Consider the following 27,859-nt stretch of genomic DNA (forward strand, 5'->3'; position numbering starts at 1 on the left):
ATGAGCGGAAATTGACACGTGTTGCTGGCTTCTGTAGGAAAACACGAAACAATGAGGAGTAACTTTTCGTAAGATATCACACGAGGACACGTCGCTGTGGGTCACGAACAGAAGTCCTGTGTTTGTTCGCCTCCTCCTCTCCCTCCACCATCAGCAGTCTCTCACTTTTCTATACTACTTTTGCACTGCGGTCAATGCAGCGTAAATAACATGTAACATGACATAACAAAAAAGCAAGAATGGCGTTGTTATTGCACGTTAAATGACTTACAAATTGTCGTGTCCTCTGCACTCCATTTGGTGAGACCGGACTGGAATGATGACCCAAAGGTCCAGTAGTCTGACTCTGGCTTTAGCTGTGTAGAAGTGGACTAACACATCTGTAGAGCCACTTGTATCCTCAGTGAAAAAAGAAAAGAGAGCGGAAAATAAGATGAGGCAAATTTCATGTTAACACTCAAAGTGTTGGAGACAAAGTCATTAGCGTTCATTCATGTGGAAGAGTTTTTTAAATGTCAATCAGTCAAGATATCACCAAATGAAAGACTAAATCCCTCCAGAGGCCTTTCCTTAATGCGTATTGTCAGAGAATCACTTGAGATCGAGTAGAAGTCGTCTCCTCCAGTAAAAACACGGCCGCTGTCCAAGCAGCCTGGCGTCAGTGCTGTTGATTTTGAATCCAGTCGACCTCTCAGATCCCGACGCCATAAAATGCAGAGTTATAGGTCGGTGGGCGAAAGATGGCATCAGAAACAATAATACGGAGTGCCGGGGGAAAACTGGCAACGCTGCAATAATCAAACACAAAGAATCCACTCGTGTGTTTGAGAGAAACCACATCACTGTTTAACATAACTGCAGACAGGAGGCTGAGCTCCAGTTCCAGTCAAAAGGTTAGAGAGACAGAAAAAGATGATGAAGAGATCAGAGGTATAATGAAGTCGTTTTAAACAGGAAATGAGGATTCTGATTTTCCATAAACTTCGTTACATCTCTGCAGACGAGATATCTTCTAATGTGACCGGCTGAGAGGCTTCTCACCACCAACAAACCCGTCGGTGTCATCGGGACAAGTCGTGCAACTGAACATCATTTTGTTAGTTCTGCCCTCCCGAACAACAAATCAGAGTTTTGTTGATCTAACGCTCCAAAATCGAAGAGATGATATCACCTCTAGAGTGAAAGTTTGATTTTGAACAAGTCACAGAAACTGAACTCAAAAGCTGAAATCACACTTTTCACATTTCTCTTTGTATTTCCCCTCCATCTGGAAAACTAAAGATGTACTAAATTAAGGTTTAAGAGCAATGATTTAGACCCTAAACTAAGTCACTTGATGCGTCTTGGGCAGATCTAAAATAAATAAAGTGTAACTGCATCCAGGAAGTGTTCCAGACAGACTGAAATCCTGTCGCCTCTAAAGGTGGTTTCTGACGATTATTTAGCAAGATGTCTAAAAAGGTGAGCATGCATTCGTCTCTCCAAGACTCTCACGTAATCTCAGCCCCGTTTCACTCCCAAAGAGTCAAACACTCGTCTTCTTAAAGTCCTCGTCATCTGAGACGCGTTGGAGTTATTGTAACTCCAACGTAAACCCATCTGTGGCATTATTAGACGCTCAGAGGACGGCTCCTCAGGTCAGTCGAACAAACACACGAAGGTTCACCGAGTAGACCGCTGATCCGGTCCCGTGTGATACCAAAAGTTTACTCTTTTTAAAGTTACGTGAGTACGTAAAGTAAACTTACGTCATCAAACTTCACCACTAACTGATGGACTGGAATAGACCACCCAGATTTGCATTTAACCAGAAAAAGGTTGAATGAGGTGGAAAAAAATTATTTCACCAAAAAAGGAAATCAGGTTAATTAACCAAACGCTGGCTGTGACCGATCATTCATCAGCTGAACATTTGAAGTCTCTGCACGCTCATAGAAAACCAACCTTTCATCAAGAAACCTGAAAACCTAAAAACCTTGGATTTGGAAAATGATCAGCAGCAGTTTAAAGATATATGTGTGTATTGGTTTAAACAAGCAAAACATGTTTGATTCTCTAAAACTGAAGGAGAGTTCAAACAGTCGATATGAGGAAGAGACGGTGACCTTCGTCTGCAGCAACCATAGAAACCTGTTTCCAGTTTCCGGCCTTTTAAGAACAAATTGAATTTCTGTCGACCACCATCTCTCTGCAGCAGATGAAAATCTGCTCATTTGCTCCCGAAAAGCGCTCCGTATGATACGGCATCTATCGAACGGGCAACTCGATGCCTCATTACAGCCTACAGGCCATTACAGCTGAGCCCAGACGCTTTCATAACACAGTCCATGTGTGCGTGAGGAGGCTCTGATGGAGACGCTGAGGTTTCCGTGCAGGAGGGGGGGGGGGGGGGCTTTCATCCAGGGAGGTGGTGGAAACGGATCTGCAGTCAGGATTGCAACACCGGGCCAGAGGAATCCAAATACACCACCACCCACTGTGGGAATGTGGCTTTTTACACACACACACACACACACACACACACACACACACACACACACACACACACACACACACACGGCTGTTTTCCTGTGAGTTTGCAGTTATTTGAATAGTTAAACAGCATACTTTGTTTTAGTTTTTATGAATCGTTCTTTTGGGGGGGGGGGGGGTGTTATTAGGTTATATAAATTGAATTGACTTGACATCATAGACTGTATTTGGTTTGTGGACTGACGTTTTGAAGCCTTGAGTTTGACGATTTCGGCGTCGCCATCTTGGATTACGACCGTCGCCATGTTGGTTTTTTTGCAGCCGATGAACGGAAGTGACCTTATTTGGAATGAGGAGGAGTGAAGTAGAGACGTCAATCACTGTGTAGCCCCGCCCCCAAAGCATGCCCTGCTTTATGGTCTGTGTGACTCTAAATGGACCATCATTTACTAAATGAACATCATGCTGTATTGAAGAAGACTTGAAACTAGAGATTGAGACCATAAACTCATGTTTACAATGTTTACTGAGGTAATAAATCAAGAGAGAAGTAGAGTCATTTTCTCATAGACTTCTATACAACCAGAGGAGTCGCCCCCTGGTGGCCATTAGAGAGAATGCAGACTTGAAGCATCGGCTTCACTCGGCAGAACCGGAGGTTGCCGCCTGGTTGACTCCTTTGGAAAGTGAACAAAGATGTAGCTGCTGTGGGATTTCTTGAGAAAGCAATCAAGCGCTGCAGGAATGAGTCCTAAAACCAAGAAATGAGTCAACAATGTTTTTGCACTTTCTGTTCCCTCGTCTTGAAGTCAATAGTTTTTGTTTTTTTTTGGTTGGATGTTAATAAGATCTGTGCTTATTAAGAGAACGTTTTTGTTCTATAAAATACGTCAGCAAATACCCGTCGGGAATGTGGGAAAGTGAGGTTATTTTTCACTTCTCCAATATTAGTGGGCTTTTGTTTTGGTCATTAATCAAAGTATTAATGAGTAAACCCGACGGTCTAATCGCTGTGATGTTTCATGACCGCAAACTAAATTATTCATTACATAAGGGAAAAATAAAATAATCACATTCAGGAATTGAAACTCTAATGCTCATTTATCATCATTAATGTGATGTTTGGATCATTAGTTTATGTTCACCTCTCTGCATCAATCACATTATGACGTTCATCAATGCAACAAAACAACAGCTCCATGTATGCTGTGATGTTGTTGTTTTCTCAAACCAAACTTATTTGCTTCCTCCTCATTAGTCGGATTTAACTCTTTTGATGGAAAACAGCCTCTAGTTATTTAGAGAACGTTAGCTGAAGGCTAATTTTCCTTGAATTTAAAAAAAACAACAAGAAGTGCGTTTTCCCAAACTAGAGACACAAAGCTCTGTTTAGAGTCACACAACTACTGAAGAGTGAAACTCGAGCATCGCGATCAAACACAGATCACTTCACCAGACAATGTTTCCTCAGTCACCCTCAACAAACTGCTCTCTCATGTTCCGCCCACGCAGAAATACAGTCCATCACGACCGACGGAGCGTCCCATTGGCTGCAGATTCCACCTTCGCCCGGCCTGACAATGAAACAAACACTATGTGTGTGTGTGTGTATGTGTGTGTGCTAGCGTTTTTTTTTTAAAGAATAAAATTAGGCGCTAATCAGGGAAAATTGCAGCTGATGAGTTGAGAGAGAGGATCTGAGGGATCACTGATTATCAAGGAGAGAGGAAAAATGAAGGAAACAAACACTCACACAGAAGTGTGTTAAAGCTGCATTCTCTCTAGTGTCCACCAGGGGGCGACTCCTCTGGTTGTATAGAAGTCTATGAGAAAATGACACTACTTCTCTCTTGATTTATTACCTCAGTAAACATTGTAAACATGAGTTTATGGTCTCAATCTCTAGTTTCAAGTCTTCTTCAATACAGCATGATGTTCATTTAGTAAATGATGGTCCATTTAGAGTCACACAGACCATAAAGCAGGGGATGCTTTAGGGGCGGGGCTTACTGTGATTGACAGGTCGTTGCCTCTACCAGAGTTCTATACGGCGTCTCTACGTCACTCCTCCTCAGTCCAAATATGGTCACTTCCGTTTATCGGTTGCAATAAACTGACAATAAAGCCGAACACTAAAAACTAGATAATAGAAAAATGACCTCAGTAATGCATCCGTCCAGGTGTTTATGTGTCTGCCTGTTGCAGACATGGCGGCCTGTTTTTGACCCTCGTTAAAAACACGAACGGCCTCATAAGACGACCTGACGAGAACAGTTTCGTCCCGTTAGTTCCTCTGAACTTTAACAGAAATGAGACTAAAAGAAAATAGAAAGACGAGAGTTTTCAAAAGTCAGAACTCAAAGAGAAAACTAAACGCTTCCATCTTTAGATCCACGAGAAGCTTCTCTGAGTGAAAACACAAAGCTCACAATGAATAAACACAGATGATCCAAGATGTTAATATTTTAATTATAAGTAAAAGCCAGAATCAGGTTTCCCCATAATAGTATAGTCTGACATGATCGTGTACAATTAGAAAACACAAGCTATGTTGTATTTCCTCCCACAGATCGCTGTGAAAGCTGTTTAGCTGGATGAGATATTTACTCAGAATGAAAACACAAAGAAAATCCGTGTGTATATTTAACAGAGGGACTCGAATTCCATAAGACTTTTGTCTTCTGGTTGTAAATATGTGTGGTGAACCACAGGAATCTGAGCCGGGGCCGGCTCACGGTGCTGGTCCACATGTCATTCAATCAGAGACTCTGCTGCGCCACATTAACAAAGACACTCGTTAAAACCTCCGCATGTCTATTCTGGCAGGAAGATAAATAAAGTAGAGACAAGTTGAGACCCTGATGGCTTTTTGAGTTATTTTTTTGTGGTTTCACATATTGAACTGGTTTTGGAAGGACTCGTCTGCACCGTTTAGGATTTACTGTTCAAACAGTTCAGCAAAAGGAGGAAGAAAACCTAACGTACAAAGAAATCAAGTAAAACATTTGCAGCATGTAACATAAGCACACATAATAAGAAAACCACAATAAAACCAAAACATCAGCTGACTGCTGGATTGCTTAATTCATAACAATCTATCCTAATTTATTGGTTGATTTATATTTTGTATCAATAATGCAAACAGATGAACGCAGCGGAGTCAAAAATGAAACATGCACCACCTGATACGTGGTGGAGTAGAAGTATAAAAGAGCATTAAATGGAAATACTACTACTACTACTACTACTACTACTACTACTACTACTACTACTACTACTACTCCAGATTGTACTTAAAAGGTGCAGTACTTGAGACACACACACACACACACACTTGTTGTTGACATCCGTGTGTTTCCGTCTTTCCTCTCTGATGCTGATTGAAGTGGATTAGTTGAGACTTTTTTCTTGCAGAGAGGATCAGACCTCAGAAGAGCTCAGGGGTTTAAAATCTCTCTCTCTCTCTTTACAGTGTCTCTCTCTCTCTCTCTCCCTTTCTTTACAGTGTGCCTCTCCGTCTCTCCCTCCCTCCCTCCCTCTGCTCTCTGATCGCTGTGTTGTGGTGGTTTCTCCTCCCTCTCCTCGGCGTATATAAGTGCGGATGGCTGGCTTGTGTCTCAGACGCCACACAGGGAACCAACGCGAGCGTGTCGGAGGACGTACGGCGCAGAGGGCCACCATGACCCCTGCGGTGACCCCGGAGACGAGACCTCCACCCCCCCACCGGACTGCTAATAATCGGGCGTGTGCCGCGTCTACAGGTGAGCAGCTCAAGTTGTCAGCTTTTGTTTTTGCTGCACGAAAAGAGGACAGCAAAGTGTATTTTTAAACCCGGAGGGAGGCGGGGAGCTCTGGGTGCTACAGCGTGGCTTGAGCGTCTGTTTTGGGTGATGCAGGAAGGGGAAGGGGGGGAGGAGGGGGGAGAGCGCCCTGCCATGCCAGGAATGTTGGCTCACCCTTACCAATGGTCTGGCAGTGGAGAAAGTTTCTCTGATGTAGAAATCAGCACATTTTTGACGTGGTGATTTTCTTCTTTTCTTTTACCCAGCATGCATTCATGTCGCTGCTCAAAAGCTGTAACGGGGACATTAAAGGTCTCAGTTAGGTGGAGTTTCAGTCATTTGGGAGACGCTCTGACTCATAAAAGACTTTCTGTAAATAGTAAAAAAACAAAACGCTGACAACACGGGAGGAATGCCCGCGACAGCAGCTGGAATAAAGTTCATCAGGCGGCTGTAAAAGCTCGTTGTTGTTGTTGAGGTTAAAGATCAGAAGCTGAAGCAGAGTCTTAATGAGCCGACAGGAGTTCAGGATTGAGCTCCGCATGAAACTAAGTCGAGTAAAGACGAGTTCATCGGAGGGATGATTTGGCTTCAGGTGTTTGAAGATCAATAAAACATCTTATGATATATATTGATATATAGATATGGAGATATGGTTGCATTGTATTGATGCCCAGAGGGGTAAACGTCACATGTTACAGATGTACAAGAAACAATAGTATAAAATATTACACACATTTCTTTTGTGAATGTTATTGCAGTATACGTTTATGTAAAAAAAAAAAAGAAAAAAAATATTAAATCCGCATTAAATAAGCAGTATTGCTCTAGCTCTAATTCACATTGTATGTCGTTATTACCAACTGTGGCCATGTGGCAAAATTAATATTAACTCTATCTTGAGATGTACTAATCTTAAATGTAAATCTTATAAAAAAAGAAATAAAATAAAAACAAGCTTGAAAATATTCACTTGAAAGCATCATGGATATATATATATATATATATATATATATATATATATATATATATATATATATATTGTTGTTGTTTTTGTTCATAGAATAATATATCTTTAGCTACGGAAGCCCTGAGAGGCCAAGTGAGAAATAATAATTCTGTTTTCTAAGTCTGATCTAAATAGTTTTCTCTTCTGTGTTTATGGATGAAAAACATTTGAAAAACGTTTTGCCAACATATCTGAGTTTCTTTTAAAGAAAATATCTGTGAAAAAAGGTTTTGGTGGACGATTAGTTTTTCTTTGTCAGGATCATTTTCAGTATTTGTTGTTGTAATAATCTTGTTGGCCACAAGAGGCTGCAGTGCATCACGACCTCATGATCTTAATCAGACTAAAGGTATTCATGTTTTCTTCCAGGTGAATGTTAAGATAGAGCTCCGTTATAGACGACAACAAAGGGATGTCTTGGAAAAAGCAAAGACCATCAGAATAAATAAAGATCCATTTTCACCTCCATTAGTTTTGCTTTCTTGCTTCCTCTGAGGTCCTCCATCTGTTTTCTCCATCAGACAAATCCTCCCCAAAACCCAAAGTCACCAATCTGGTATCTCGGCGCTCACCAGGCGCCGTGATAAACGCTTTGGCTCAGCGGAGTGGAAAGACTCCCCCCCGTCCTCCAGCTTTTGTTTTCAGGCTCTCGCGTGAGAAACATGAATCATGAATATTTGTTGAAATGCTCTCTCTTTGCTCTGGTTAGCGCGGTTCGACCAGCTTCTTGTCTGTGTGGGATTAGTGGAAAGTCCTGATGCAGAGTCGTGTGACGGAGGACTCGAGTCCAGTTTGGAGGGTTTTCAAGGTTCAGATTCAGTTGAAGCGTCACAGCGACTCCTCTGCTCTTGTGTCTGTTGTATAAGTGTTCCGCCATGTAACGGGCTTCTCTATTGTTTTATTGTGTCTCGCGGTGCTGAAAGAAACAATTTTAATATAAATCACAAACAGTTTATTTAGCAAATCTTGGCATCACTGTGTTCTCTGTTGCTTATTCTTACTGTTGAGTGAACACTCTCACCGATTGGGGCATGATTAACACGAACATTTGTAAATCATTTTGCGTAATCTTCTAGTCGCGATGAACGTTAAGTGACCGTATTTGAAATGCGGTGGAGTGACGTAGTGACGCCATATATGTCTCTGGTAGCGGCAGGGACCTGTCAATCACAGAACCTCCCATAGACTTCTATACAACCAGAGGAGTCGCCCCCTGATGGACATTAGAGAGAATGCAGCTTTAAGACACTTCCACATCGGCTTCACTCAGCAGAGCTGCCCCCTGGTGACAAAGTATAAAACGTGAGACCCTTTCAGAGTCTTATACTTCCATGACATGCACATTTCCTCTTAAATCGACAAACATATATATAGTTCATGACACAATTCAAACGTTATCAAAATAATATATTTTTTTTACGTTTGCAAACACTGACACTACTTTTAAAAGTAACCTTGGAAGAAGATGTAACAGGGTTGAACTTGGACTAACTTTGAATGTTTTGTTGTAAATTAAAATAGTTTTCAAGGAATACTCCAAAGAATCTTAATGTTTGACTGAAAAAAAAATGGGACGACAAGTTTCAACACCGCTGAGCGTTTGCAAATCATACCTTCAGTTTTCAGGTTGAGGACCCTCCTCCCTGGAGACCTGTCCGGTTCATGTCTATAGACATCGACTTGCAGAGACTAGAACAACATGCAGGTATCTTCGTGTGTTTAGAGAACCGGACAGCAGCGTGAAACGCCCAAATCCTCCATGGACTTTAAAGCGTCCATGCAGCCAGAATCAGCCTGAGTGAGTAGTAATGCAACTTGGTGTTGGAACATATCTACGGGACAGATGGTGCATGTCAGGGAACTTGTTATTTTTGGATCCCCCCCCCCCCCCCCTCCCCCTCCTCGGCCCTCCATCATGGGTGGTTCGGCTCGATTCCCAAAATCATCAAACCTCGAGGACATGCTTCTCCCTCTCCTGGCATCTCTGAAGGCACTCATCTTTCCATCCTCGTAGAAGATGGCTCCATCAAACTGTCGGCTCCTTTTCCTCCCCAGTTGAAAATGCTTTCTTTGGGCTTGAAAACTCACCGGCGCTCCAGGAGTTTCTGGTGAGACTTGAGCTCCTTAGAGGCTGCGAAGGTTTTGCAAAAGATAGAAAACTGGCTTCAGTCCTTTGATAAAAGATCCTGAAGTGATCTGTTATCAGATGCTCTGAGTTACAGAGAACTGCAAGGTGTTGTGCCGACATCGTATCTTCATCTTGACCTTTGCCCGGCGTCGTCATCTGGTTCGTAGACGCTGCCTAGAGAACCGTCTTCACTACAGATGCTGGCAACTGTGGCTCAAATTCACCACAGTTATCCAAGAGAGACACTGAATATGTTCATTTTGTTGAATGAATGCAGCCATTCCACAAGAACCACAGACGTCAACAAACTCTTATCTTAATCGATGCCAGACCGACCCGGCGGCTCCGAGTTCTTCTGGATAAATAATTTACTTTGACACAGAGCCAGACTTTAAAACACAAACTCCAAGGCGTTAGATCTGAGGCGGCTCCCTCCGTCTTTAAGCGTGATAAGAACCATCGACGGGAGCGTAGAGACGCCGTATCAGTTAACCATCAGCCAGCTGTCAGTGAACGCCAGCTAGCTTGGTTTGCAAGGTGCATCCGTAATTCACGTCAACTGTGATATTAATTGGAATGCAGGCTTTAATCAAACTTACTACTTAATGGATAATTTAGACAAACTCATTTAAAATAGTTTATTTTTATATTTTATTTGTCTCAAGTCAAACAATAGTATTCCACATTCTGTTTAAAGTCGGTATTTGTGCACGTAGTCAGATACAAATCTGTATTTTTTAATGTGTAGAATTGGCTGCGTAGGATTGTTACCGACTCGTGTGATCCAAAAGTAAAATCTGTCACGACGTCATCGTTTTATTTATGTTGACGAAACTGAGGAGTTATGTTCATTAAAGAAAGTTGATTTAATAAAAACAGATCATCTTGCTCCCTGAATGGAGCCGTGCATATGTGTGTGATGATCTTTATGTTTTTCATTCTAAAAAAGAAAAATCGGCAGAAAATGAATCAGCAGCTATTTTGACGATGGATTCATTGTCTCAGTCATTCTTTAGTTTTTGACTTTTGGGAAAATAAATGAAGTAATTAGTAGACGTCTCTTTGGTTAGCGGCAAATCATCACGGGACAAAATGACTAAAATAATGAATCAATAGTGAAAACAAATCATTAATTGCAGCCTTGTGCTACCGGTGTAGACACATGACGGATGAATTCACACTGAAATGCATCCGAGGTCTGTCACACCTTGATGTCACTCAACCAGGATCAGCTGATTGAGCTCAGAGATTTCAAGCTCGGATAGAAAACCATCAAAGAGAATAATCATTCCTGTCTTCAAACCACGTCCGCTCTCAAAGTGGTTTTCAAAGCGAGAGCCATCATCCAGCCGCGCATCTATACGTTCACTGGAAACGCTGCAGTCGGCTTTGAAAAACGATCCGCTTCCACTGAGTGAAGCAAGTCAAATTATTTCCATTCCTGCAGGAAAGAAACCTGGCAGAAACACAAAGAAAGGAAAAGACTTTGATTCCAAACCGACAAAACTCCGAAAGGAAAAAAAACAAAACTCACATAAACTTTATACTTTTCAAGAAACGGACATGAAACAAAGTCTTTCTGAAAACCACACGTAGGATTTCAATCATGCTGTCATGCTGAACTACAGATTGTAAACTATTGCTAGTAAAGATGCCTTTTCAACATTAGAAGTGTAAAACAATGTGAGGACAGTGTTACTAGCCAACTGAAAACAAAACAGACAAAATGTTCCATAATTTAACGTCAATGGGCCTCAAGAGAGAACCACCCGGAGCACTCTGCCCGAAATAAAGTAAGAGAAAGATAGGAATACCCAAAATAGTGTTGCAAAAGGGTAACTTAAATTCCTAAACAGCTGGTAGTTGACAGGGAGGTTTTTGTGAACACTGTAAACATGGAGCTTAAAGCTGAACAGGTAAACGACATCAGGAATCCAGCCGCCCTTGGTTTATCGTGCACTTTGATAACGGACGTGTTATATATGCTAATACGTTAGCTTATACGTAGTGACGTGAGAGAGGAAGTGAAACACTTTAACTAACTTATACATCATGCAAACGCTTTAAAACACACAGTATGAAAGGGAAAGTAGACTCTAAAGCTTCGGCATATATTTAGTTTAAGTCGGTTGTATGCTGATGATGATAGAAGTATGTGACGTGCTAATACATTAGCATACACTTTAGCCGTGTTTCCATCAACATATTTTTACGCACATTTCTAAGAATCGCATTAGAAAAGCTGTGTGCAAAAAGTTGTGCTTGTTTGAGGTGTTTTTTTGCCTTTGTTAATTAAAAATAATCTGCAGAATAATCAAAGAAAATTATTAATTCCTGCCCTCTAATTACAGTAAGCATCATGCTAATGTGTTAGCATTCACACTGTTTGTGAAGTCAAAGTGGATGTAGTTTTCTTTTGTTTTAGTTTCAAATAGTGTGAAATTATAGATATTATAATTAGTTTTTTTAAATGTTACAGTAAAAAAAGCACTAAATATTTAAAAAAGTTATGAATTTAGAAACCTTAACAAGTTATCAAAGTCCAAATAAGGTCCAAATAATGTCTCGCTGTTTGCTCTCCGACTGGATGTTCGTCGGTTCAACCAGCTCCATGAAGGAGACGCAGAGACTCACTGAGACATTTGGCACTGAAGCCCGTCATTATGGCCTGAGGCTTCAGCTCTGGTCGGAGGACGACGGGTTGTGGACAGGAAAGCAGCGGTGTGTTCAGCTGAAGGCCTCCTTCTAATCCCTGGGTGTCAACAGACTTCCTCTCTGTGACCTCTGACCCCTGGGTGCCATGGAAATGAGCCTCTGAGTAGGCTCACTAGAAATATTACGAATCATCCTCTGGGGAGCAAGAATACCAACAGCCGTAGTTGTTTAGGGCTGAAAATAAATATTTTTACAACCAATTTATCTGCCAAATACTTTCTTGTTAAATGGAATTGTTGTTTTGTCTTTAAAATGTGGGAAAACAAGTTATAAAGGCAACTAAAAAAGTCTTTAAATGTCCTGTTTTATCCGACAAACAGCCCAAAACCCAAAGATATTCAGTTTACAATCACATGAGACAAAGAAAAGCAGCAAATCATTACGAATGAGAAGCTGAATCTAAAACATCTGGTATTTTTTAAGCTAGCTAGCTGTGTTGACAGAGTAGAAATTACCAGGAAAATTAGGAAATACAGCTGTCAATGAATACAACACGAGACCATAATCAGACCTATCTTCATCAGATATATATCTTTAGGATACTAATGTTCCTGATGATTAGAATATGGATCAGTGCATTAATCATTAATCAGAGCAAAATCCTCAAAAAAAGATGATTAATTTAAAGCTGCTCAATACGAAATCTGAGCATTTTTATTGACTCCACAGGGCTCTCAATATGGCGACAGCTGAGATGACTGAGCCTCCAGCTAGAAGCTAACGGTGCTAACAGTGCCAACAATGGCAACAGTGCCAACGGTGTTTACCTGAGGGGGAACCAGAGGGATGGGCACTGATGGAATCCGGGTTTTCTGTGACTTTACGTTTTTTCATCCTTAATTTATACAAGTTAGAATACTGAGGAAATGTTCAAATTCCTCAAGTAGAAATAATCCACATGGCTTGTGCATAAAAAAAACCTCAATCCATTCATTCATTCATTCATATCTCTGAAAACTATCTCCAAGGAATTTTAAATAAAATGCCAACAGCTGGAAAACAAACGAGGATTTAACTTCTGCAGAATGTCAGCGTGGCGACCGCATCCCAGATGTTTTCATTAAACATGGAAAAATCTATTGGCTCCAAAAATATCATGTAAAAGCAAAAGGCGAAAGCTTTCTATTGTGCTTTCAACACTCACAGTAAAAAAGAGCTACAAGCTGTGGATGAGCAGTTCGGGGTAAATTCGACAGTTGAGCTTATCCCGCTGCGACTTCCATGAACGTATCGAGCGATAAAAAAACATTCAGACGGGCTGAAACACTTCACACTGTCATTAAAAGCTTTATTCTGTCAGTATCTCAGCGTTGTGAAATGCTGGAAATGAGTCTTATAGCCGGAGTCTGGACTCAGCAGAGATTTTTTTACAATGTCCATGTTTGGCGTATTCTCTAAAAAGAGCCGTACTGTTGAGTTAATGCCGACGAGTCTTAAAGCTGCATTCTCTCTAGTGTCCATCAGGGGGCGACTCCTCTGGTTGTATAGACGTCTATGAGAAAATGACTCTACTTCTCTCTTGATTTATTACCTCAGTAAACATTGTAAACATGAGTTTATGGTCTCAATCTCTAGTTTCAAGTCTTCTTCAATACAGCATGATGTTCATTTAGTACATGATGGTCCATTTAGAGTCACACAGACCATAAAGCAGGGGGCGCTTTAGGGCGGGGCTTACTGTGATTGACAGGTCTCTACCAGAGACGTATACGGCGTCTCTACGTCACTCCTCCTCAGTCCGATTATGGTCACTTCAAGATGGCGACGGACAAATCTTCAAACTCGAGGTTTCAAAACTGTACTCCACAAAACAATGGGTGACTATTTTTATCTCAGGCTCTTGGAAATGCTTGCTCAGCGCTCTCGCTGTTGAGCGCACAAAACAATGGATTTGAGGGCGCAATAAACACGGCATGTGAACGGCCCCTTAAGCCTTCCCAAAAGAAGTTTGAAAGATATTCATTGTTTCTGTTTCTTCTCTCTTCAGGATGATTGACAGCTGCTCCTCCTGAACCCCAGGATGCCTGTGGTGCCAGTGGGCGGGGCATCCTCCTCCCACCACGTCGTACCCGTCGCCCTCACCTGCTCCTGGCTGCTCCTGCTCTTCCACACCGCCTTCGGTCAGAAACCCGCCAAGCTGCCTCTGATTGGCCGGAAGCCCTTCATCGCCGCCTGGAACGCCCCTCTGGACATGTGCACCATCAAGTACAACGTCACCACCAACGCCAACCGCCTCTTCCACATCCACGGCAGCCCGCGCGCTGACTGGACGGGCCAGAACGTCACCATCTTCTACGCCAACCGGCTGGGCTACTACCCCCACTACACGCCGCAGGGCGCCGCCGTGCACGGCGGCCTGCCACAGAACAGCAGCCTGGACCTGCACCTGTTCAAGGCCTACCAGGACATCAACCACTTCATCCCCTCGGAGGACTTCCGCGGCCTGGCCGTGATCGACTGGGAGTTCTGGCGGCCTCAGTGGAGCCGTAACTGGCACAAGAAGGACATCTACCGGCGCAAGTCCAGGGAGCTGACCGCCAAGGCGTACGTCAACGTGACGGCGGCGCAGGTGGAAGAGCTGGCGCGGCGGCGGTTTGAGAAGAGCGCCAAGGCGTTCATGCAGAGGACTATCCAGCTGGGGACACGCCTTCGCCCCAACGGGCTCTGGGGTTTCTACCTCTACCCGGACTGCCACAACTACAACCTGCACGAGGAGAACTACACGGGCTTCTGCCCTCTGCTGGAGAGGCTGAGGAACGACGAGCTGATGTGGCTGTGGAACAGCAGCACGGCGCTCTTCCCCTCCGTGGCCATCAGGAAGAGTCACACCAACAGCATCGGCAACCTGCACTTCTCCCAGCACAGGATCCGAGAGTCGCTCCGCATCGCCTCGCTGACCTCCAGGGAGTACGACCTCCCCACCTACGTGTACCTGAGGCTGGGCTACCGAGACGAGGCCCTGGCCTTCCTCACCATGGTGAGAGCAGCCGTTAGCACAGCAGCACACTTGTTCTACTGTTCAGTACGAAGCACTTTATTGACAGACTCTGGTTGAATAATTATTAACTTCTATTAGTAAAGTATTTTGTTTTCCAGAGTTATGCGTTACAGTTTAGAACGATCTGACTTAAATATCTCTGTTAACCACTCAAACATACATCATCACAGAACTGAAAACATCCAGCGTTCGTAGCAAATACCCACGAAGAACAATGTGCCTGCATATAACATGTAATCATGAAAGAGGAAGTATAAAGAACACAAAAGCCCTAAAAGGTGCAGCTCGATTCTCTACAATATGAGAATCGAGCAGCTCCACATGCAAGGCAATCAAAATGCTTCCAATCCGGTTTACGGCACCTTTAAATCAACAGGAAGCTCATGTGTCGCCTCACATTGAGTTAATATCAGCTTTAACCTGCAGCCTTGCTCCTCTACATCCCTCCAATATACATTTACTGAGACTCTTTACTCTGTGACGAAAGTTTGTCTCAACAAACACTATAAAAGAAACATTGAGATTAAATTGCATGATTGCTTAAACTGATTTATTTATTCTTTTTTGACCTCAAAATGCTTGACTGTGGTATAACTTTACTGTTTAATTACAAACAACAAGTACCAAAAGTAAAAGTACTCATTATGCAGAATTGCCCATGTATTATAAGCCATGAAAACTTAACTTTTACAAAGAAGTTAATTAAAGACATTTCTAGAAAGACAAATCTCTGACATAAAGATGATTTAGTTGTTCACTGACTGAAGTTTACTTCTTCATCACTGCCATCTGGTGGAGCTCCACAGAGAAGCAGCTCAGAGTCACTAAATAGAATCCTGCGACGCTGCGGTTTCCTCGTTCTCCCTGAACTACACCACCAAAACCAGAGCGGTTGTATTTTGTGCTTACTGGTCTGCTGATTCATTGAGGACTTTCAGAAATAACCTTTAAAATATCTGTGTCATGCTGGTAAAATGTGTTTAAAAAGACTAAATCTGGTCGGAGAGTTTGTTTGTTTCTTTAATTTAGAAAAAAGCTTATATGAGAAATACCTCAGCTCTTCTTTATTAATAGTTACGTCTTTACAAGTTCATGAGATTCAAAGATATATGAAAAATATATATTCTTTTGTTTTGCTTTTTGGTTCATCCAGAGACTCTTTTATAACATTTCATCACTAAACACGACAGTATTTTCTGATTTGATACAAAGATTCTTTCTGTAGAAACCTTTGATTACAAAGAGTAATTGTCTTAATGCAAGTAATGAACTGGGTTATTTCCATAGTGATATCTTTAGTGTTAACCGTATCCACCTGTAGAGTGTAACCGTGTGCGACCTGACGTCTGTTCCTGTGTGTCTCCTGCAGAAAGACTTGATCCACACCATCGGGGAGAGCGCTGCTCTGGGAGCGGCGGGATTCGTCATCTGGGGCGACCTGAACCTGACCTCATCCAGGGTGGGTGTTCCTCAGTCCTCGACTCCCTCTCGCCCTCTATCAGCCGGCTCTGTTCATTATTACACAAAGATCATTTAAATACAGGTCAAATGTTCTGCTGTCAAACTCTTTGCTTCCTCATTTGTGCCGCTGGGACGGACCGACCGCGTATACTTGTGACAAACAAACAAGCTTCGTTTGTTTTGGACTCAAACCGCGACAGTAAACACAGTCAGACAATAGAGAGCTGACATCTTGTGGTCGCTGCGTGTTGTGAAACTGTAATGCTCATGTATTTTATGGAAAAAGAGTTCATCTAAACTGCGTTTGACTGTCTCAGAATCACAGGAAGCGTTCTTGCATGTATTTTTCAGCTGCTTTTCAAAAGTTTGCGATGTGATTTTGCAATCTGCAACTCTGGCTAAACTCTTAAAACCTGCTGTATGAGCTTAGTTTGGACAATTGTAGCGAGCTGCCAAACCTGATGATAACCGCTAATGCTAATGCTTTAATAATCAGTAAACTGTTTGTGACAGTGTCGTCTGGAAACCTCTGATCGCACTCAGAGGCGCTCGACCAAACGCTGAGAGGACACGAGACATTTGGATGTTGTCACACGAGCCGACAAAGCACATCACGACGTGACAGTTGCGTGTTTTGTTTCCACAGCATAACTGCACCAAGGTGAAAGCCTTCCTGAGCCACCGCCTGGGCCAGTACATCACCAACGTGACGCGAGCCGCCGAGGTCTGCAGCGACTTCCTGTGCCAGGGCAACGGCCGCTGCGTCCGCCGGGACCCCCTCGCCCGCCACTACCTGCACCTGAGCGCCGACAGCTACCACATCCGGCCCTCCGGCGACGAGGACTTCACCGTCGCCGGGTGGCACTCGCAGCACGAGCTGCAGCTGCTGGCCGAGAGGTTCCGCTGCCACTGCTACGAGGGCCACGAGGGCGAGCGCTGCGACAGCGTCAACAAAGTGAGGGAGGACGACGGGCCGTGGGGCGGGGGGGAAGACGAGGACGAGCAGGAGAGGCGGAGGACGGAGTGGGAGGACGAGCAGGGTGAACGGTGGGAGGGAGGGGAGAGCGAGGCGCCGCTGACCGGCTGCAGCCTTCACCTCGTGTTGCTGATGCTCCTGTTGAACTTGTCGTTGGTGAAGGCGGTCGTATGATGCACTCTGACAAAAACATTGTTAAACACAGCTGTGTACAGATGTTACTTTTCAACACACAGAATGAGGTTTTTCATTTAAGCTGAAGATCTTTGAGCCCAGGATGTTACTGTTTCAGCTGGTGCACCACCAGCACCACCAGCACCACCAGCACCACCCTCTATAAAAGACTCGCCAAACGTTGAGGTTTATCCGTAAATCTAAAAAGAATCCTGGTGTTTCGTTTACGACGCTCCGGGCTTCTTCTTTAGAGAAACTTCAGCTCATCGACACACATCAACACTCCGAGGTCGCTGCTGAGCGGATGAACAACTCTAAAAAGAACGGGGGGGGGGGGGGGGGGGGGGGGGGGGGGGGGGGGGGGGGGGCACTGTGAAATGAAAACAGCTGCTGTGTTGAAAAGTAACACAAAAAGACAAAACATGACACTTCACTTTTTGAGGAGTGTGATGGCACTTTACCCCGACACACACACACACACACACACACACACACACACACACACACACACACACACACACACACACACACACACACACACACACACACACACACACACACACACACACACACACACACACACACACACACACACACACACACACACACACACACACACACACACACACACAAACAAACACACACACACACACACACACACACACACACACGAGGTCTGGGATGTTCACAGTTCAACCAGCTGAACTGTATTTGACAGTCTGCGCTGCCTCTTCACCCAACAATGCATCTCTTCTTCCAGGAATGATAATTACTAAATGAATACGCTGTTTGTTGAACTGTGGACTGAGTCAACATCCAGCAAAGGATGTGAGAATATCGGATTGAAGGGATCATGTTTTGTTTTTTAGGAGCTAAAAGGTTTTGCGTGTTGGGATCGGTCTCGCTGCAGGATGATCCTCTATTTGTTTTGTGCAGACGGCAACAACAAAGCCTTTCCATTGGAAACCAATAAAGGTGCTGCTGTACCACAAAAGCTAAATGAAGGGAAAATAATCTCTATTTCACACTTGATCTGTGGTGCTTTTGAAGACATATTTCTGACGCCGTGTTGTAACAAAAAGCTGTTATTTCACTTGACATTATACATGAAGTGTGTTTTTGTGCATTATACTCTTGGACGTATGTTATGTCAGAAAACGAGTCGGTTTGGAGACGCCGTGCACACGTTGTAGGTGCTATCGACAAAATATGATATATCTGTATCATTTTCTATAAAGATATAAGTGTAGAGGATCAGGTTTGTTTCACTAGAGGTTGATGTTACTATATCTCAGTCCAGAGGAATCAACAGACTGATGCACAGTACTGTAGCTATGTGTGTAATACACTGAACAGGATGTGAAAGACGGCACATATCGTATCTGAATGTGACTCGGCGGTTCCACTGGTCCTCAACGCCCACTTCGCACCACAAGAAGAATCATCTGGTGCAAAGTTTTGAGAGAATATGAAAAAGAAAGCTGACTCATGCTGACTGAATGCAGGTTAACGGTCTTTGATAACGAGGTGATGCTAAAGTTCAGAACATTATTTACAGTCAATGCTCGTTTTCTTCCCCATTTCTGCAGCTTTCAATCTTCCTCATCAGCTTCAGATGCTTGAACTGAATCAGAATTTAAACAACATGCATTCCCCGTCCTATTTTGTTCACAGACCTTTGGACCGATTGTCTCCTCAAGAATTATGTTCCCAAATAACTAAACTGCATTCTCATCTACATTTTGAGGGAAACCTTTTTTTTCTCCTGGAATCCGGTCGCAGTTTAAGACTCGTAGTTAACATTGTAAATTTAAACAAAACTAAAAAACGCAACAAAACTTCATTGGGTTTAGTAAAACATCAGGGTTCGGCTTAAAAGAACAGTAAAAATGTCCCAAACATGGACTAGAAATACATAGAAATTTATTTGTGATACATCAAAAACAAATGTGATCTGGGGGAAACAACGCTGTTACGTGGTTTGATAAAGTCATTTTCAGGAGAACAAGCTGAGACCGGAGCGTACAGTAGAGACACAAAACTTCAAAATGTACTTTTCCATAATTCTTTCCTAAAGTAAAAAGAAATGCAGTCTACAGCAGTTGTGGAGGTTCTGCTTATTTTAAGTTCCATTGAGTTGAATGTTTGGTGTAAAACACTTGTTTGGTCGTACTAATTGTGTAATAGTTTTTCTTTTAACCATGACCACAGTCTTTCTCTGACCGTTTTTACTTCTAGTGACCTAAACTTTGCCGAACATGAACGTAGAAGTGGAAGTCGCCAGGAAGACATTTTGCATTTTAACTTTCTGCAAACCACAGACACGACGAATGTGCGAGTAACATAGTTTAAAATGAAATGTGAATCCAAACCAATAGCTCTTGAAACCTTTCACCGAAAACCACAAATGTCGACCTCATGGTGGCGCTACAGGAAAAGACGGGAACACCAGAGTCAGTAGGGTTCATCCTCTGGGAACAATAGACGACTGCACACAAATGTTGTATTCTACATTTTCACATATGGTCAGAGTAAGTTACATTACACGAGCGCCTGTTGGAAGTTGTGTGGTTTAATAACAAGACAGAGCACTAAGAGTAAAGGGTGGGTCACATAAAAACAGAGGACTTTCACACAGGAGACCGATGTTCATGTCCCATAAGAAACATCAACGTTTACTTTACATTTGTTCAGCAATGTAGTTACGCAACATAACCGTAGGTAACATTACGTAAGGCAGTTCACTATGGACGGTTATTCATTTACACTAGTTACATTGTTACATTGTTACATTGTTATTTGAACAGTAATCCTGATCCTTTTTCTAACTTTAACAAGTAGTTTTGTTGCCTAAACCGAACCAATTGTTTCACACTTTTAACTGCGTGTCATTGTGACTTTCTGAAAGCGTGATTCACGGCTGATTTGAAACATATTTTGGGTTCAGACACACGGACTTTCAACATATCCGCAGTTTGTATAGACACATAACGCCAGAAACTGTTCTGGCGGTTGTCTGTCGCCGTAAGATGATTGTTTTTTTTTCTGTAGCAGCTGCACACAAATATCTTGTTTTTGAAAAAGGCCTCTAGAGAGACTGACTGGAACTGGAGAACTGTTTATAACACAGACAGAGCATTATCAATCAAACCAAATCCAGAGCAGAGGTGGACCTGAAACCTGGTTTGGGGTCCGGTGATCCCAAAGTTGGGTTAAACATGTAGCATCTGTCGCACTGATCCTGGTTTAAACTGAATCAGTACGTTCATCTCAAAACCAGCCTTCAGGTGAAGTTCGGGTCTCATGACGCACTAACTGTTTCCTGCACTTTGTATTTTAATTTTTGTCTTCTGAAGATTGTAAACCAAATATGCAAACGGACTATGCAACACATGAAAAATGTTACCTGAATGTAAATGCACTGCAAATAAAGACTTTTCTCAAAGAGAGGATGTTGGCAGCCATGTTGGATAATTAGAAAACAACTTCCGCTTTGTGCAACGTGTTTATGCCACGGATCATGAGCATTTTAGCGTCGCAATGACTTTTAGTCTTCTTTGTAAAATATAATCTGAGGAGGAGCAGAAACATGAAATGTGTCTCAAATAAACCTTGAAGTGGTCTTTCTCAAATTCAAATCAATATTTGTGGAAATATATAACCAGCTGGTTTCTGCCCAAATACTGAGGACTGAAAGAGGAAGCGGTGAGAACGGAGAGGTTTCTCACAGACGATGACTCGTGAAAAAATACCACACATTCAAAACACATGAGAGTGTTTCATCTGAGGGAAACAAGTCCAACGCAGAAACCGGTGAACACTACGGTCACACATCATCACATCAAGTGTTTAAAAAGAGGGCAGAAATCTGTTTTCCAAATAATCTGACATTGATGTTGATCATTTTAAATGTGATATTTGGACAGGAAAGCGTCTGATTTACTAATGAATATCTGTTTGAATAATTAAAAGTGCTTTAAAGGGTTTTTTTGCCTTTGAAATTGTCCAGCTTTTCTAAATTCAGTCATTAAAACCAGCGAAGCATCAGATTAAGAGTGATCAGTGAGGAGTCAATAACACGGACGTCACTGTTTGATCCAAAACTAATGAATCTTATCCATAGATAGACTATTTAACCACATATTATGAAAATACAACCAACCCCTCAGTATGGCTTTACTATGATTAACCAGAAAAGAGGCTAAAAATGACAAATAGACATAAATATTAATTTAGCTTCTTTAACAGCTACATAAATATCAGACAAAATAAAGTAGAAATAAGGATAAAGGCATATACAAAAATAAAATAAGAATTAATTTAACTACTAACAAAACTTGAGCACCTGCATGCTGATTAGCAAAGAGGTGACGCCAAGAGTTCTGCTCCTCACTCTGAACTCTAACTCTAAACACGGCGATGTAGAAACAGAGAAGTTAAACAAAAGGCAAACTTTAGGTGACTGCGTGCAGCAGAGCTGCAGCTCGCTATGAGGACGTTTAATTTGACACAAGCAGCTGTTAATACTGTAATCAATCATGATCAGTTAGTAGACCTTCACGTCATAAACATCCAACCAAAAGTAAAAAATCTTACAATCTTTAAGATTCTGCCATTGTGAGAAAATTGCAAAAAATAAAAAAATTTAAGTGTTTTTGTGACTGAGGGCATCTTGTTTTAAACTAGACATTCTAAATCATTTATTACAAAATAATTCTTTCAGGCTCTGGTGCACTTAAATAAAATGTATTATATATATATATATATATATATATATATATCAATTATCTTAAATGCATAATAAAGAGTAATTTAACTTTAAAAACTAAAAGATTTGTTCAACTCATCACTTTAGAACAAAGTCATTTTGTCTCTTTGTTGACGTCTTCATACTTTGACTGCTTCTTACTGCTATATATGTCTCTGCTCTGTCAAATTGTGAATGTAGATAAAACCATGATCAAATAAAAACAACAATATAAATACACAAAAAGGCGTTAATATAACAGATATTGTCAGCTTGCTCATAAGCAAGGCACCGACCCCTGAACCCTGAACTCTCCCAACAACTGGCTGGATGTGGAGTCAGAAGACGGGTCATCGATCAGATAACGATCAGAGTGAAGAAACCGTTTCCTCCGACACATGAAGCAGCAAGAAAACAGAGAAGTTTAGACACCAGTCGTTCAGAAGAGAGCAGCAGGTAGGAACTCATGACATTTTATGAAATATAATAATAATGCAAGTATATAGTTGCATTATTATTATTATTTATTTATATATATATATATATATAAATAATATGAAATCCATCATCTGAACAATTTGTCTTTAGGAGCTTTTCTGCAAATTTTCTAGCGACAATAAATGTTTTCGTGTTAATCTTCAAAAAAACGTGTCGTGACAAAATGTTACGTTTTTGGGAAAATTAGAAATAAAAACCGTATGTTTGATTTATATTAAGTAAATCTTTAGTTATATATAGTTTTGTCTTTCTTCTTTGGATTATTTCCAAGTGTACACAGAATATTTTTATTCTATGTATTTCATTAAGTCTAATCTTTATCAATCGAGAAGTATCTTGCGATGCATTACGTGTTTTATAAACGAGACCTGTCGATAAATACTTTACATCCAGTACAATAACATACATTTCTGTCTACAGCCGTGTCATCTTTCTTTGTGCCTGGTCAGATGTTGAAAAAGGAAATAGAATGAACAAATGAACATGTTATTAATATGTCTTATAACTTTATTAACCCTACAAATCTAATCAAAACAAGAAATATCATCATATTAAAACTATTTAATCCAGAACAAATTGTATTTTATCGCTGATCCAGAAACCATCTGGATTAAGTAAACCAAATGAACACAGTATAAATGTTAAATGTATAACATTCACAAAACAATCAGTATGTGCCGAAAATAGTCTCCTTCAAAAATGTTGACGGAATCAAGAATTTAGGAGCAAATTCTCAGAATGTGAGTGCTGCTTCGACCGACATCTACCAACCAACCAACCAGAACACAGCAGGAAATGACTTTAGGCGCTGCGTTGGACGCACCAAGGCGGCAACCTCTGGTTGCGCAGAGTGAAGCCAATGCTGAATTGTCTTAAAGCTGCATTCTCTCTAGTGTCCACCAGGGGGCGGCGACTCTGGTTGTATAGAAGTCTATGAGAAAATGACTCTACTTCTCTCTTGATTTATTACCTCAGTAAACATTGTAAACATGAGTTCATGGTCTCAATCTCTAGTTTCAAGTCTTCTTCAATACAGCATGATGTTCATTTAGTACATGATGGTCCATTTAGAGTCACACAGACCATAAAGCAGGGGATGCTTTAGGGGCGGGGCTACTGTGATTGACAGGTCGCTGCCGCTACCAGATACGTATACGTCGTGTTTACGTCACTCCTCCGCAATCCAAATATGGTGACTTCAGTTTATTGGTTGCAATAAAAAACAACATGGCGACGGCCGTAATCAAAGATGGCCAAATCGTGAAACTCAAAGCTTCATATCGACAGTCCACAAACCAATGGGTGGTGTCACGATGACTACGTCCACTTCTTATATACAGTCCATAGACTTAAACATAGATATTATAGATACCACATTGGCATCTATAAATTGTAGCAAAATTCATCAAACAATCTGACATGTTTAGACACATGGATGAATTGGGACTGAACCTTATTTGTTATCTTTCTCTCGTCCAGAGCCACCGCGATGGCCTCGCCCTTGTTGTCCTGCTTCGCCCTCTGTATCATTGGATCTGTCGCCGCCGACCTCGCACTGCCGCCTACTGAGCCGCCACTGATCCACGACCACCCGTTTGTGGCCATATGGAACGCCCCCACCGATCGTTGTCGCCGGCTCCACATCCCGCTGGACACCGCGGCCTTCCAGGCGGTGACCACGCCCGGAGCGGTGCGCGGTCAGTTCCTCACCATCTTCTACGAGGACCGCCTCGGCCTCTACCCCAAAGTCGACACCGCCAAACGCAAGCTCTACAGAGGCGGAGTCCCCCAGAAGGGCAACATGACGGAGCATCTGGCCAAGGCGCAGAGTCAAATCGATCACTACATCTCCCAGGATTCTTCTCCTGGTCTGGCTGTCATCGACTGGGAGTCCTGGCGCCCCCTGTGGGACCAGAACTGGGGGTCGAAACATATTTATAAGAAGCTGTCCATCACTCACGCCATGCAGATGGCCCCGTTTTTGTCATCCAAGAAAATTTCCACACTGGCAAAGAGCCAGTTCCAGCATGCTGGGCGGCGCTTCATGGAGAAGACCATCAGCCTTGGCATCGGCAAGCGTCCGAGCCGGCGCTGGGGCTTCTACCTGTTTCCCGACTGCTACAACTATGGCTGGGAGAAGCCCGGCTACACAGGGAAGTGCTCCGCGAAGACCCAGGAGCAGAACAACCAGATGTTGTGGCTGTGGGAGCACAGCACCGCCCTCTTCCCCTCCATCTACCTCCGGCAGATCCTGAGGAACTCCCCCAAGGCAAAGCTCTACGTCCGCAACCGTGTCCAGGAGGCGCTGAGGGTGGCCGCGCTGCCTAAACGTCCATACACCATGCCGATCTACGTCTACTCCAGACCACTGTACCGGGACCAGACCCAGATGTTCCAGACCCAGGTGAAACTAGCTTAATGTTACTACAAGGAACCTTAATTTTGTGTCGATTTTGAGCACCAGAGTCCCTTAAGAAAATCATGCAGGTTCACCAGAAATTCCTTCAGCTCAGACTCCAGCGGGGCCTCCAGCAGAGACCGGTCCACCGTGGACAGACCCAGATCCTCCAGCAGAGACCGGTCCACGATGCACAAACCCAGAACTGGCTTCACTGCGGTGACTGAACTGCAGTCGGAAGCTCCGGAGGGAGGAGGAGAGCCAACACCGACACCACGCCGTTGGAGACCCAGGACGTACTGCTGGACCCGCTGGAGGGAAGTGAGGCACGGGAGAACCAGAACCAGGACTGAGAGGGGCAGACTGTCACACCCTGCTGCAGTAAATTTAGAGGTTTTCTAAAGAGACTCTGTCACAGGGACCACCAAAATCAACACAAAATAAAAGTTCCTCACAGTAACCTTGAGTCATTTGTGCACTAACCGTAGGTTGCAAAGATGTTCTCATTTCTGCAAGTTGAACTGCAAACGAACTTGGTCACTTTTTAGCCGTGGAAACAGCCACAGATGAGTGAAACACCAGACCATAAACTGTGTATGTAGATGGACATTCTGGCTAAATATTTGTTAGGAACATGTTAAATCTCCTGTGTGGTTCGTCCTCTTTCAGACGGACCTGGTGAGCACCGTAGGGGAGTCTGCAGCTCTGGGGGCTGCAGGGGTCGTAATGTGGGGAGGAACCAAAGACTACGACAACAAGGTAAACACACTCGGTGTGCTCCCAGTCAAATATGGCAAAATGCATGTATAGAAACGGTCTCTAATCACCCTTCCTCTTCATACTAGCGTCACTTTTAAAGTCTCTGTGTGAGTCTGTAAAGAAGAACACAGAGGACCAGGCTTTAATCAGCAAATAATCAACCTGCCTTTGTTTCCTGTTTGAGGAGGAACTGACAGCTGTGACGCTGCGGTGTTTGTTATCTCAACTAACAGATGTGAAAGAACTCACAAAGTGATTTTGTGCGTTGTCTAAGTTAATGGTCATTAATTGTGTGAAGTTCAAACAAATACATTTGCAGCTATAATGGTAGAAATGTCTGCTGGTCGATCGGTTTGTTGCTCCACCACTTTGGTGCGGACTGAAATAACTCAACTATTGGATGGATTGTCATGACTTTTAGGTTCCAGAATCACAATGCTTGTGGTGATGCTCTGGCACCACCAGCAGGTTGACATTTGTGGTTCAGAGTGAAATTTCTACTGGGTGGATATACATTTCTTTTTTTAATCTCAGAAACAGTTTCTACAGGGATACAAATTGAAATTGAAATATTTAGCAAAATGTATTTCATGAATTCACTCGATCAATATTTTCCGTTTCGGCTCACCCCGTGATACATTTCTCATTGCTTTAAATGAACTTGTAACTGACTCTCCCTTCAGGCTGCCTGTGAGTCTCTGTCTGGGTACCTGACGTCCACCTTTAACCCGTACATCGCCAACGTGACGGCGGCCGCCATGCTCTGCAGCGAGGTCTTGTGCCAGGGGAGGGGCCGCTGCCTCAGGAAGAGCTACGACTCCGGCCAATACCTGCACCTGAACCCCGCCCACTTCAGCATCCTGCGGGCCGACAGGAAGTACGTGGCGATCGGTCGGCCCTCCGCCGACGACCTGGCGGTCTGGGCCGAGAACTTCACCTGTCAGTGCTACGCGGGGCGGAGCTGTTCACCCAGACTGTTTAAGCCGACCAAAATCAAGCTCATCTGGGTTTAATCTGGCAACCGTTTTCAGAACTGCCCTTCCTGCCGATCCACAGACTTCACGATGCGGTCATCAAGGCTACTGTCTGTAATTTGATAAAAAATGATGCTCTCATCTACTTTACATCAGTAATGTCTGTGTTTATTTAAACGTAAAAATACATTTTACAAGTAACATAGTTAAATGCGTCTTTACCACGTCAGTTACATTACTGATTTATTTCAATTGAAAACCAAAAGTCACCTTAATAAAGGCTTTTCTGAAAAACTCTTCATTCTTTTGGTTTCATTGACAAACCGTTGAAAGACTGAGAAACAGCTAAATGAAATCAGATTAATGAGGAAGAATACAGAGAAAAGATTATATTTCTTAAATATTTATTATCTTAATATTTATTTTAGGCGGCGCAGTAATGGAGGCCAGTTATGTACAAAACTACACGGTTCAAATTAAGACTTTGGTTGTTAAAACACCCATGAGACTGAGTCAATACGGCCACAAGACTGAAAGAAGTTAAGAGCTAAAGCACCTACAAGGAAGAGAGAATTCCTGTAGTTATAACATCAACAAGTCCGAGACCGATTGGAGTCAAAACACCCACAAGAGTAGACTTGTCAGAGTCCAAAAGAGCCAAGTCTTTTGGACTCTGTTGAAGTCTGAATAACACACACACAAGACCAAGACAAGTCCGGGTCGCCCATTAGAGGAAAACGAGTCCGAGTCAAATAGCCACAAGACTGA

At 42.7% G+C, this 27,859-nt stretch overlaps 1 protein-coding gene across 1 annotated transcript; it reads left to right on the forward strand.

The window, feature by feature from the left end:
- The first annotated feature begins 6,112 nt into the window (after positions 1 to 6,112).
- Positions 6,113 to 27,347, forward strand: hyal4 (hyaluronidase 4). Its single transcript, XM_079163453.1, has 8 exons — positions 6,113 to 6,233; positions 14,094 to 15,083; positions 16,474 to 16,563; positions 17,212 to 17,693; positions 22,805 to 22,918; positions 24,440 to 25,364; positions 26,028 to 26,117; positions 26,801 to 27,347. Exons 2-8 carry the CDS (start codon positions 14,127 to 14,129, stop codon positions 27,128 to 27,130), a joined length of 2,988 nt encoding a protein of 995 aa, XP_079019579.1. The 5' UTR covers positions 6,113 to 6,233; positions 14,094 to 14,126; the 3' UTR covers positions 27,131 to 27,347.
- Positions 27,348 to 27,859: the final 512 nt, after the last annotated feature.

Source organism: Pholis gunnellus, assembly GCF_910591455.1.
Source record: "Pholis gunnellus genome assembly, chromosome: 7".
Lineage (NCBI taxonomy): Eukaryota > Metazoa > Chordata > Actinopteri > Perciformes > Pholidae > Pholis > Pholis gunnellus.

Excerpts from the sequence above, each read along its gene's own strand:
- hyal4 (XM_079163453.1), top strand. The coding sequence starts at position 14,127 with ATGCCTGTGGTGCCAGTGGGCGGGGCATCCTCCTCCCACCACGTCGTA. Across the intron at positions 15,084-16,473 it reads CCCTGGCCTTCCTCACCATG|AAAGACTTGATCCACACCAT; the intron begins GTGAGAGCAGCC and ends TGTCTCCTGCAG. Across the intron at positions 22,919-24,439 it reads CGTTCAGAAGAGAGCAGCAG|AGCCACCGCGATGGCCTCGC; the intron begins GTAGGAACTCAT and ends TCTCTCGTCCAG.